Below are 13784 nucleotides of genomic sequence, written 5' to 3' on the forward strand. Positions count from 1 at the left end.
TACCCACATCTCCACATACGTTCATGATGCCATAATTATATAAAACAGGGTTTCTTAAGCTCAGCACAATTGACACTTGAGGCTGGCTAACTCCTTGTTATGAGAGGCTGCCTCATGTGTTGAAGGATGTTTAGCAGCGTCATTGGATATCTACCCACTAAATGCCAGTAACATCCTCTCCTTCTAGTTGTGACAACAAAAAATATCTCCAGCTATTGCCAACTGTCTGGGGGGACAAAATTGCCTCTAGATGAAAACCACTGAGATAAGGCTACACCCAGAAGAAATCTTAGAGATCAATTAGATTAACCCCCTCCTTTCATTTCAACCAATAAAGTCTCTGAAGCCCAGAGTAGGAAAATGAGTCGCCCAAGGTCACACTACAAATTGGCAGTGATGTAGGCAATAGACTTCCTGCCTTTTAAATCTTAGTCCACTGCTTTTCCTTAACGTGGTGAAATCTCCTCTGGAGGTGGTCAAGAAAAATAGAAAGATGGTGACTCTGGAGAGAGACAGATTTGGATTAATATCTAGGCCAAGTTCTTGGTTGGCTACTTGACTTGGGTTCTGAACCTCTCTGAGCTTTCATTTCCTCTTATGTAAAATGAGAGACATAAATTGCCACCTCACAGGGTTGTTTTGGGAACTAAATGACAGGTATGTGAAGTCCTAGCATAGTATCCAGGAGCAGAATTTAGAGCTGACACCAGCAGGACTGAGTGCCCATGGCAGATGGAGCTGATAGACAGTGTTTTCTAGTAGAATGTTAAAAATGCAGGTGATGGGCTTTGGTGTCTCTAATGGAAAAAGCCAAGTAGTTTGAAAAATAACTGGCTGTGTTGAATTGGCTGATTCATTTGACAAAGCTGAGCCCCCTCTTTCCTGAGGGGTTACCTATGATGATTGTAATGTACCTCTAATATCCTGTGTCTCTGTCTTCCCCCAACAAAATGTTATTTACAAACATACCTAAAGGGTAAAGGAGCATTTAGAGCCCAGGTTGGGACTGCGTCTTTTTCTTTCCTTTTATCAAATGAATTTAAGAGCATTTTCTCCCTTGGGACCATAGAGATTTGACTGCTGTCAGGTAACCTGGTTTCTGGCGTTGGTCAAATACACTAATAATAGTGCTTTGTAATTTCCAAAGATGTTTTCATGAGCATTTTCTTTGATCCTCTGGATGACTCAGCTGTAGTTGTTCTCAATCCTGGCTGCACATCATAATAACACGATTGTTCAAAACAAAGCAATGAAACAAAACAACTGTGCCTGCACTCAGACAAATTATATTTGGAAATGCATCTTGGGCATTAGAGATTTTGTTTAAAGTTTCCTAGGTGATTCCAGTGTGCAGTTAGGGTAGAGAATCACTGTCTGTTTTGAACATCAGAAGTTCCATTTATTTGGTAAGGAAAATGAGGCTGAGGATAGTTAATTTTCTTGTCTAGAAATGGAGGAGAAGCCAGGTAATGTGAACCCTAATTTACTGGCCTTTCCATGATACCACATTGCTTATTTACGCATGTTGTGATCTGGGGAAAGTAGCTTCTTTTTCAAGAATCTCAGTTTTCTTATCTTTTAAGTGAAATAGTGGTGGAACTCCACAGATATTCTTTCTTAGAAAGAACATTGTCATTTAGTAAGAAGGGAACTTGCCCTCTTGTTTCTCAATTAGGGTAAGTTGACTTTTGGTATTATTTCAGTGAAAGTTATCTATTGCCATTTCTGTAGGGCCTTGATAACCCCCTCTTAGTACTTATCAGAGTGTTACTGATCAGGTAACCTAAGTAGGGCTATAAAAGATTCAAGAGCAGAAAAAATAGATGTGTATTTCAACTCTCACACCTGCAGTGCCTCCTTGATAGGAGTTTGTCCCAAATCTAGCACTGACCCTGGTCTTGTCCACACAGAACAATAGTCCTATTCAGGAGGACAGCCCTGAGAATCTTCCCCAGGTTGGGTCAGTTGTTCTGCAGAAGGCCTGCTTTTCAGTTCTTCCTTGCTGCCTCTTTGCCTGGATCTATTTCAAAGGAGCTAAAGGGACTCTCTCTCTTTTACTCTTCTTTTTGCAGTTTTGTCTGGATTAGTGATCTCTCATGCCCCAAAAGGATAGGCTGACTTTCCCCAAAGTGTGAGAAATGTCGCTTTAACTGTAGTTACTTTGGCATAACAGAAAGATAGAGAACTATTTGCCTGTTATTTTCCTTACCATCATGCATCATGGCCAGGTTAACAGAGGGGTGAATAATGTAAAGGCTTTGGATTCAAGCAGATCTTGCTCAAATCTCAGTTGTGTCATTGGACTTTGAGCAAGTTAATATCCTCTCTTCAAATGAGTTCCTTATTTGTAAGGTCCTACCTTAGAGAGCCATTGTCGGGATATAAAAGGTATTAAGTGTGCTTAACATAGGAAGTGCTCAGTAGTGCTCTTATAGCCATTATGGTCATTATTCTAACTATTTGATGGTAAGGGGACAGAAATCAGTTTCTCCTCATGGCAGCTGGTGTTAAGTGTTCCTTCATTCCACATCTCCCTACATGTGAAAGGTGACTGCAGGTGGGTGTGCCTGAAGCTTCATGCAAGTTTGCTAATTTCTTTCCCTTCCCCAACCCTTTTCTTCTGTTGCTGCCTGAAATGCCACTGTTGGAGCTTCTTTCATTTATTTTAACCCCCAACACCTGTTAATATGTAAAGTTCCTTGGGAAAGAAAAAACAATTGAAGCTGTTCATAAGCATCAGTGTTTAAGTGTCAACAAATGTCAGATTATTTACAGAAAGCATATCTTTCTTGAGTGGCCTGGGGACCGATTATCTACTTATAAACCAGGTCTAGATTTGTTTTTTGTTGTGACTCTGTGAATATCACAGGTATACCTGGACTCCAGTTATTGTAAGCCAGCCAGTTCCTTAGAGGTACTGTGACCACTGCAAGTGGCTCCTTACGCTAGGAAACTGTAGCCCTTGAAAACCAAGTACCAGTCTTTTTTTTCCTATTTGGATGAATAACTTACAATGATCTAGTTCAGCTGAAATAATTTGTTAGCGATCTCCTTGTGAGTTAAGCATAGTGGCCACCATTTAAAAAAGTGTACTGGACTTAGGCTCCACAGTAAGAAAATTACATAATCCCTACAGCTATGGCTTCAGAAATGGCACAGAAATGGAATGGACAAATATGAAAAGTAGATAATGGATCCACAGTGATTTAATTCTCGGTGATATTTTTACTTTATGCAAATACCAAAAGAAAAAAAATAAACCTGACTACCTGGGAAGAAAAAAACCCCAGAAACCAAAAAAAAAAATTTAGTGTTTGATCAAGCAAAAATCCTTTCACACATCTGCCAAGAGAATTAAAACAAATATAGATGTTAAATAAAAGGCCCAGGTACCAAAGAGCAAAATTTAATGAAAGCTAGAACTGTTAAGTATGGATTCCTGTTGAGAAAAATGTCAATCTCTTTCAGAGTTTTCCCATAGCTCTATTTTTAAGAAAAGTGTAGTAAAAATACATAAGACAAGTTAACTTTTTTCTTGCTTTTGTCTTTCCCGTCACTCCTCCATTGATGAAAGGCATTTTCCACTGGAGTCTTGGACCCCCACAGAGCATGGACCCTCATTTCTAGCCTCAATGGCCTCTCCCTATCAGATCAGGTTACTGGTGAGCTCAGTAGCTGGAAAGGCATCCTACCAGGCCAAAGGCAAAAGGTCTTTGAAGCATGTTGATAGTAGAGGGTTATTGCCAACTCCTCTGAAATGCAGATTCCCTAATGGCAGGTCGTACCAGATTCTGCAGTGGTAGGCTAAGAGCTGAGAAAAATCTGGTGAGAGGGCAGGCAGGGGCTGGGAGCGTATCAGCTGGCAGTAGTAGAACGTGATAATCCATCTTGAGGGTCCTGCTTCACGTACCATGCTCACACTGACATGTGAGAGACTGAACAACACTCGAGCTGCAAGGGCAAAGAGTTTGATTTTGGGATGGTTCTTTGATATGACTGATGAAAGAAGAATGGGAGGGACATAGAGATGGTAGGTGTCCACTGAGAGAATCCACAGATGAAATCAATCATGCTGTGCCTACTTAGAGGCAGGCTCCAAAACCTTTGTCAATTGCTAATGATAACCCCTAGCAGAGAAGACTGGATAGAAGTAGGGAGTAAGGGAACAAGCCAGAATATGGTTATCAATAGAAGCTAATGACACATGGCACACACTGAATCATGCACCTAGGAGAGTGGCAGCTGGAGAGCTGGAAGCCAGTTGCCCCAAGAACTAGAGTTGGAATCTTCAAGGAGGCCATATGCTAGAAACAGCACTCTCCCAACCAAAGTTGCAGTCAACCTGGGCTTCTCTCCACGAGCCCTGTCACCTCTCCAGTCTTGCTTTAGTTCAGCTTTGTAGTCACAATCCTGGGTGTATTGATTCTGGTCACTGGAATATAACACTTCCATTCTGTCTTAGCCAAAGGGAAGGGCTGCTTCCTTGGCTTAAAAGTTGGGATCAGGGACCTTAAGAACCCCAGTGTCATTTTCAATTTAATCCATCTCCCTTTTCTCCTTCAAATAATTCAGCCTAGGGTATTTTACCTTCTAAAGATGATAGAATGTTATCTGGCCACATGCTAAAATAACACTTTTATATGGACATAAAAACCCAAGTTCTTTGGGTCAGCCTCTCAAACCCAAGAGAGGGCACACCATGGAAGGTCCTATTGTTTGTGGGCTTTGACGAAACTTCCTTTTCTAAAATTCTTTTATCACCTTTCTTTTGCACTTAGCTTGCATAGCATTTCTCCCCATATCAGAGGCTCTGAAGAAAGAGAGTCTCTTTCACAATAGGGCTCCTGCTCAGATGTTAAACAAATGAAAAGCAAAAATCACAGATGTTATCTTCCTGGCTGTCAGCTGTTCTCAAGTCTCTACTTGGTTCAGGAGACCAATTGCCCTTCAGCCACCAGGGTGCCGTTGGGCTTGAGCGTGGTCAGGAGGGCATATTTCTCAGGGCTAAGGCTGACTCTGGGACAAAATATACCATTCCACCTAAGGCCGATGAGATGGCTCTTACTTATTAAAAGAAGCTTTATCTGGGCTTCCAGCAATAACTTGATGAGTCCTCCTCTGAGTGCACACCTGCCTTTGCCCTCTCCACCACCCTTGGACTGAGGTGCTTTTCACATGTATTCCCAACTAAATCAGGCAGTCCTCTGTCAGCAGCTCACTTCTTCATTGACCTCTGTCTCCATCCAGAGCTCAGGGCCGTGGAGTGGAGGGTAACTTGGAGAGCTCCCATGGCGAATTAATTTGAAGGTTGCTTTTTATGTTTTTTCCTTTTGCTTGCTTTTAAGGTGCAATAAATTGTGAATCTCCAACCTAAAAACTGAAGAGGGATAGGTAGGGAGTTGGGAATAAGAAGGGGAAGGAAGGGGCCTAACAGAACCTGCAAACCATGAATATTAGTAAGAAAAAAATCGCACAAACTAAGACACATTAAAAACCAAATTCAAAGAAAATGGTACAGTTTCCTCATTAGTGTTCTGGTGACTCCATTGTCAGAGACACAGGCTCTATTAGACAGGGTTATTTCCCCTTATTGCAGTGCAGTGTTATTTATCATCCTTACTTAGCAATGGAACAGCATGAAAGAACATCAAAAAAGGAAATGGGAGAGTAGAATGGTTTCCAGTTCTTCAGGAAAATCTGTTGAATCATCCTCCTTGTGGTCGCAGTGGTTGGTAGCGGTTGTGTTTCATTTTGTTGTTTTTGGCACTGAAGGGTTTGGGGTAGGGCTGAGGGAGCCCAAGCCTGCTCCCCAAGGGGTCTCCATCTGCTCCAGTTATAATCCTGTGGCTCCCAAGGGCATCCCTGAACTGTGGCTCATGCAGGGAATCGATTGCATGGACTTGGGGAAGTCGTGGCTGACCACTCGGCCATTCTCTCCACTACCGCCACCACTGGCTCCTGCCCCACTGTTTCGGGGGAGTGTCGATGTCCGTATGGCTTCATTGATGGATTGCTGTGGGATCAAACAGAAACCCTTTTCAGGAGGACCGTGGGGTTCTTCCCCGGGTCCTTGGCAATGATTGGCAAGGAGAATGAATCAACATTGGACCTAAAATAGCACCCCTAACCTTTTCCCCATCCAACTCCTTTCCTAATCTGCAATGCAAATTTTGACTTCCCCAGAACTCACAAAACTGTTTCAGGGCTCTGCACAAGTCTGATCCCCTCTCTGAACCTCATGTTCTCTGTGTAATGAGCTTTGCCGGAGTGGGTGATCTCTAAGATTCTTTCCAGTTCTTATATTCTGTTTTCTAAAGTTGGAATAGTGCTATGGTTACACTGATGATAATAGATGTAGCAACATGAACCAAGTGGAAAGGATCTGGAAATGGGGTTTAGGAAACTTGGAATTTAGTTCCAGGCATGATATCAACTAGTGTGTGACCTTGTGCATATCTCCTTACATCTCTAGACCCTTTTAATCTCCATGTTTATAAAATGTGTTTATCTCCTTGCCTATATAGGCTTTTAAGCAAGTGATGCCACTGTGTGAAAAATTATTTGAAATGTTAAAAATTAAGGGTGTGTTATTGTTGGGTTAAAATTAAAGCCTACCTCTGATTTACTTCAGGGAAATGCTATCCTACTGCCAGCAGCATGTGTTAAGGAAATACAGGACTTGTTTGAATAATACAATAGGCAAAATGTAGTTGGAAAGGGGTGTGTGCAAAAAAAAACTGTGGATGCATTGCAGAGATCATTATCTGTGAAATGCTTTCCATTGGCACATAAATCCTGCACTTCTAGACTGACACTTCAGATGAGTGCTAGTATAAACTTGTGATTTCTAGAATGTTGGAATTCTAGATATGAAAAGAACTCCAACAATCACTACAGGACCAGATTAATATGGGACTAGAACCATACCCTACCAGATGAGAGGGAGGGTTCTGTTCTGAGTCCCTTTGAACAAAGAAATTTTATTACCTGAAATCCAAACCCTTATCTCTTCCTGTCACTCTAACTTCCTATTAAGGGATACTCATAGAATTTTTGAGGTGGGGCTTGGTTTCTTGGTAGGAATCTACATAAATGAAAATTGTTTGTAAGTTGAGAGGTTTCTTTCTCTCAGACCAAGCCTACTTCCTTCAGGGTGCATTCTGTTCTCACCTTCTTCTTGAAGCCCCCCCTCACCTTCGTACTCATACATTGCACATTCTCTGGTGACAGCTCTGTGGCAGCTATGTAAGTTTCATCTTCTTTAAGGGAGCTAACTCCCTGGAGGGCAGCATGGGCCATGTCTTCTTATTTCTGAACAGTCTCCCAGTGTCCAGCTTAGAGTTAGATGCTTAATTGATAGTCTTGAATTTGTCTAAGAAAACTCAGCCACCTAGAATCCTTCTTAAAAATGTTGTGGCTTTCTCCTTTGCATATTACCGTGATTCTAGTGACCAGAAAAGAGTGTCTACCTACTGTGGCCAGACTGACCTAACAGGGTGGTTTTGACCACATTTTTGTTCTTTCTGCAATACTTTGATGGGAGTATTCTCTTATTACTGGTGATTCTGGCAATGTTTTTTAATGTTATTTCTTTTTAACATCAATAATCCAGGCAACTTTGCCCCATACGATGCTCTACCCACATTGGTTCTCTCTCCTCCTCAAAGCCATAGTTGATTTATTTACATTCTGCCTTGGCTTTCCTCCACTGAAGAACAAGTTTGACCTGGATTGCATTCTTCTATGTCAAGGCTGAATACAGACCACTACTCTATGGGGGAAATGTGAAATAAAAACACAAGGAATTAATGGTTACTTATTCTCACTTAAAAATGTTGAAAAGAAAATTACTTTGTATGTATCTGTAAAATATGGAATCTTCTATTGATTAGCTTGAAATGTCTATCTTCTGTGATTTTTCTTTGCCTCATTCCTTTAAGTAAAAAAAAAGCTTAAAGTTCACACTGTTGACCTTGGGCTTTGTTTCTCAAAATGTCTCACACATTCCCATAATATTCCATTGAAGTCGGTGGTCCTTGCTGAATTTATCTTAAAGGAGAAGATTGATGGCACAGTCAGCATTGCTGCCTATTGAAGTGTAAGAGAACTTGGCCTAGGGTGTAACTGAAACCCTCCAATGTCATGCCATTGAGAACTGGTTTTCAAGGAAGCTGAGCACGCCTCAGAGGTCAGTGACTCCACACACCTGTGGTAGTGGGCACTGCCTGCTCACTGGCTTCCTTTCTAATAATAGTTATGGGATCTTAGAGATGAACAGAGTCAAAATTCTGGAGCAGAAAGCAATGCTAAAAATGACTATATCACTAGTTCTCAAATTTGGCTGCATGTTGCAAGGACTTGGGGAGTTTTGGGGTAAAAAACACTGGAGCCTAAGACCTAATTGTAGAGATGATGACTTGATAGGTGTGGTGTGTGACCTGGACTCCTTGAGTTCTAAAAACTCCCCATGGGGATTCTACTATACAAACCAGGCTGAAACACACTGATCTAGTTTATTTTATCCACTTTACAGAGAAAACTGAAGACTTATGACAGACTTGCTTAAGCTTACAGTTATAGGGGTGAGAGCCTTTTAACTGTGGTTCTTCCTATCCCCCTGTAGCTAAGCAGATGCCATTTCTTCTGGGAAATGTGGTTCTCCCTTGTTCATGTTTGAAATACTAGCCATTCTTAAATTTTATCCTTAGAATTGTTGTTTTAAAATTGATATTCAGGGAGAAAAGTGTCAATGAAAATCCAAAGTTGGCTCTTTAGAGACTCTTTCCATTTCTCGAATGGTGATTGCATCCTAAGTTCTCAGCTGCTTATTTTTCTACAAAAAGTCTGGGAAGCCTCTGCACATGATACAACACCCTAAGGAAAGCTCAAACCTCAGTAATGACCTCATCCCAGCACATGTGCTGAGAGAGTGGCTGCCTGCTGTGGTGGGTGCACCACCCCTCTACCCCACCCCTGCATCATCAAGTCTCTCAGCTGCTCATTAATTCCATGGAAATGAGCAAAGCCTCAATTGCTGTAGCTTAAACATGGCCCATGTTAGCACAGCCACATGCAATTACGAAAGGTCAGTGGCTTTCTAGGGGGTGGGAGAGGCTAGGGATTATTTTCCTTTGGGAGCAAGGTGGTGAATAATAATGACCCTGGTTGTTTTTCACATCAGCTAAGAATTTAGGTTCTTGTCTGTTTTTTCAGGCAGAGGGAAGAGGTGGAGAATCTGAGACTTTATTCAGTTTGGAGTTTGTCTTTGTTATATATTTTTGCTACTGTATGACTATTTAAATTGTACACTAATGTTCTGGTTGCCTGAATGCCTCTTGCAGTCCCCAATTTTCACATTTTTCTCTTCCCTCAGTTTTCCTGTATCCTGGTCTCCCTCTCCTTTTTCTGATTTCTGGGAGAGAGTTCTGGTCTTTGGGTCTCACACTGTTGTGCAGCCTTTGCCACCAACTCTCTTCCCGTGGTACATTTCTTTCACACTGCGTATCTGTTAAACATCACTTTCTTAGGGGAGCCTTTGTGACTTGCCCCAGCCCCCACCCCCCAGCCCAATTTACCAAGCATGGCAAAGTCCCCCATTTTGCAGGGGGTAGACACCCTCTACCCTATATTGGGAGCTACATTTCTGTTAATGCAACCTCAGCCAGAATCTACCTTTGTAGTGCTCACTCTTGCCTCTGCTGTGTTCACTGTCAACTTCAACTCCTAACTTTTAATCTCATTACCCTGTCTCTGGCTGAAGTAGTTATTTTCTTGGGCCTTATGTTTATTGTCTTCCTTCCTTCCCATCCTCCTTACTTCTTCACAGCTGCCTCTTTCCCTGTCACCTTCCTCACAGCAGCTTGCTGCACCCTGCCTTGGCCTGAACTCAACCTCCTGTCACTCCCCCCTTTCTAGTAGAGGGACTCCCAGGAAACCCAGCTGTGCAAAACAACAGGTTAGTGAAAAGGCCTGGGAAGACGATGCCACCTTCATCCGCTTGGACTCGCTACGGGATTTGTAGCAGAACTCGATTAAGGCAACCAGCATGGCTAGTCCAAGTCCTCCGATCAGGATGTAGAACACGCCTGCCACATTGCTGAGGCTCAGAGCACTTGTCTTGTCCTAGGAAGAGGAGCAGGGAAAGGGGGGAGGGGACAGAGTAAAGTGAGCCGAGAGGCTAGAGATGATCTAAATAACAGCATTTTTACACACATACACTTGACCCCATCACCCTCTTTAACATTGATAATAGTTGGAAAGGCTTTATAGTCAATGACAAAGTATTAAACACCCTCCCCCCACCAAATGGGTATGTGTGTGTGTATGTGTATAACAGTTTTCCAAGCTTCCCTGATTATGTTTAATTCATAATTACATTTCCTTCCTCCCTAATGCCACAGGAAATTTAGCATGGCTTTGACCGAGATCTGTACCCTTGAGCTTACCCCATTTTTTCAGAAAAGTGCCCCTTCATTTTCAGCTCAGTTCCTGCCCCCTCAGTTCCTGCCTGTGTGTCTGTTGCTCAGAAACACTTTTGCTTTGCTTACTGTTTATGTCTCTGAGCATTTTCCTGAGGGTCGGTACTTAAAATGAACTTTCCCCTAGATGTGCATTTGACTTCAATTTAATAAGACAGTTATTGCATATAAAATAGAGATCTACCAATGTATACCTTTAACTTACTGCTCTGAGTCCTAATTTAGGAAAAAAAACTAGGGGCTTGGAATAGTAAAAAGGCACTGAGGTAGAAAAATGGCTCTATTAAATCCTAATAATTATGCTTAATTGGTATCATTTTTCTGTTGGAGGTGCTTGCTAAAAAACACTGTAGGCAGACTCAGGTGGCTAAATTTAGAAATCTGTTGCCTGAGGTGAAAGATCTTGTGCTGGTTTGGGATGAGAGGGTCATAGATCAGGGTGCATAATTTCTAGGGGTCTGGGGACAAGTACCCATGTCCGATAGGAGGCAACAGAGCTTACTTTGTGGAGTAAGGCCACAAAGTAGAAAGGCCATCAGATATGATCCCTAAGTTCCATCACCCCCAGTAGGGTTCAGGGGACTGAGGGACAGTATCTTCCCAAGTGGTGAGAACAACTGAACAAAACTGGTGGTCATGGTGGCAGGTGGTGACCCAGGGAGAGCAGAAAACTGCTTAGTGCAGTTCTTGACATGAGAACATCTTTAAGTCCTGAATACCCATCCTCAGATGCCATAATGGCCCTCCCACCTTTACTTGTATTGTTTGCTCAGGTACAGCAAGTTTCTCATTGAATGAAAATAAAACGTATGCCTCAGCTGGCACAGGTACACACCATGACTGGTTGGTTGGTGACATTGGATAGGATAACACTTTTACACCTCTCCTTTTTTTTCTCAAGTGGGGTTGCACAAAGGGTGAACTGTCTTGCCCTAGGGACTCTTTCAACATCTGCCTGTTGGAATGTGGGCATGTTGACCAGGTCATTGACCTCTGCCCTAGTTCTACATGGTGCATTGTACAGGATCCAGCAGGGCTGAGCATGGGGACTGCAGCTGGCAAATAGCAGCATGCCTTCCTTCCCCAGAAGCAGCCTCGGCCAGTAGAGCTGTAGGATTATCTAAAGCATACCCCTTTCATGGCTTCCTGTATTTCTAAAGCAGATGTTTCTTGAATGTGGGTTACACTTGGCAAGGCATATTCTCACTTTGGAAGTAGTGGAAATGATTATTCAAAGGAATAGAACTTCTCTTGCTCTGGTATAAAGGTCCAGTAAAGAAAATGGGGAACAATGAGTATGGTGGTTGGCTCAAAAGTTGGTTGAACAATGAAATTCCCACTTGGTATGATTTTTTTAGAACACCCAAAATGTCTCCCTGTTTGTTGTTCAGGAGGAGGTCTATAATTCTGCTTCTGGAGAGTAATTCAGTGTCCTTGGTTAGTGGAATCATGGTTCGTGGAAGTTCCTGTAAAACATTTCTGTATGGATAGGTCTGGGGTGTGGTGGGGAGGCATGTTAATGTATTATCAGCTCACACCTTAGGCTGGAAGTGCGGTGACCATGATGCTCAGAGGGGGAGCAGGCCTAGGGGAAGGTGGCAGAGAAGAGGCTGCAAGGACAGGAAGAAGTCCTGCTGACTTCAAAAGCTGACAAGCCTTTCAATAGCTGAAGTACGCCATGTGTCTTTGGCCACCAAGGCTGTTTCTGTTTCCTTCCTCATGGTCTTTGCAAGTTCACCATGGTTGTAGATTGCCTTCGAGGATAAGGGAGTCATGGATGTCTTTGTTTGCTACTATTAAAAAAAAAACTAAGGGGGCATCTGCCTTCCTGGCTGTAGAAGGTGGAAGGTCCACTTCTGGTATATCTGGGAAGGAAGCAGGGCTAGATATTCATATGGAAGTGGGGGTAGGGAACATATTCTATATAACTGCAGAAAGAGGAAGGTCCAGTGGCTGAGCATTTGATTATGTCCAGATACGGAGAACATCTCTCACTTCTGAAAGAGGTCTCTGGCCCAGGGAGATGGCAGTGTATGTGTGTGTGAGGACACATCTCATACACACGAAGAGGGAAACAGATGGTATTGGGACTGCCACCTCTCCTCTTACAGAACACACAGTGCCTCTCACCCTTCTCTATGCCAATGCAATTCTGTAGTAGCAGGGGTCAGGGCAGACTCAGGGAAGACACACTTAGATGTAGCACAACTCTCTGAATTTGGCATAATTTGACAGGGTATGGGATGAAGGGCTGGTGGTGGTGTCCTCTTTGCCCATGCAATTAAAGAGTTTACATGTAGGCAAGGTTTTGTGATGTCCCTTATGCATAACATTAGCTTTTTGATAGCATCAAATTTAGTTCTTTCACAGAAGGCCCAAGGTCACGCACGGTCTTCTGTTCAGTTGCCTTTAGTGACTCTCTTTGACTCACTCTGTTGGAATGTTATGGGGTATCCTAAGGCACAGACAACAATCCCTTTTATTGAAAGACCAGAGCTCTGACTCCTCCTCTGGCCCATCTTGTCCCTACAAGAGGGAATTTCCTTGTGGACTTGAGTGCAAACATCTATGTTCATGTTTCATGGGCGAGCTATAAGTTTCTCAGCCATGCCCGGGGAAAGGGGAAAGATGGAATTTGAATTTTCTGAGCACCCCTCTGGGGGACCACATTTTCCTCCCATCCCATAGCAGCTGCATTCCCAAAAGCCAAGCAGCTTGTTGGTGGGAATGAAAAAGTCACAACTTGTCTTCCGCCAGGAGGGGGAGAAAGAGAGTGACAGTACTGAGAATGACAGATGAAAAGAAAAACAAAAATTTCATCTTTCAGAATTGTTGGGCTTGTTGTTATGGTGATGAGTCCCCCCATTCATCTGTTCTCCTTAACCTGTTTTCTTATTTGCTACTGGAGAAGGAGGTTTTTTTCTTTTTCACATTTCCCCCCTTGCTCTTCCCGTATAATTGGGGACTGTCCTGGACTCGCTCTGTGTTTCTGAGCTAGCATCCCTTCCAAGAATGTGGAGCCTGCATGAGTCGTTGTGAGGAGGTTTGAGCCAGGCCTGAGGCAGATAAACTTGGAGGTTTTTGAAATGGCATATGTAGAAAGTTCTAGAGAGAAGCCAAAGCCTTTGGCCATAACACCAGTCCCCCCATCCAGCAGAGACTGCGCTGCCCTAAATAAGCCAGCAAGGACCTGCTAAGTAAGGACCAAGTTTCAGTGTTCTCCAAATGCTTCCATTCCTTCATGTCTTCCTGATGAGGGTGTGAACTCCTACGTGGCAAAGGCTGCAACTTCTGCTCTTCTCTACA

General features: G+C 42.9%; 1 protein-coding gene across 2 annotated transcripts in view; it reads right to left on the bottom strand.

Moving 5' to 3' along the window:
• Positions 1–3390: 3390 nt before the first annotated feature.
• GRIA1 (glutamate ionotropic receptor AMPA type subunit 1) overlaps positions 3391–13784 on the bottom strand; it is a 274653-nt gene continuing 264259 nt past the window's right edge. For both annotated transcript variants that reach the window (XM_037156917.2, XM_037156918.2), the window contains exons 15-16: positions 9988–10122; positions 3391–6034 (exon numbers count right to left, since the gene is read on the bottom strand). In XM_037156917.2, coding sequence (XP_037012812.1) covers positions 5834–6034; positions 9988–10122 — 336 coding nt within the window. In that variant the 3' untranslated portion in view covers positions 3391–5833. The remainder of the gene's footprint in view (positions 6035–9987; positions 10123–13784) is intronic.

Source organism: Artibeus jamaicensis, unplaced genomic scaffold, assembly GCF_021234435.1.
Source record: "Artibeus jamaicensis isolate MK-2021 breed Jamaican fruit bat unplaced genomic scaffold, CSHL_Jam_final contig_432, whole genome shotgun sequence".
Lineage (NCBI taxonomy): Eukaryota > Metazoa > Chordata > Mammalia > Chiroptera > Phyllostomidae > Artibeus > Artibeus jamaicensis.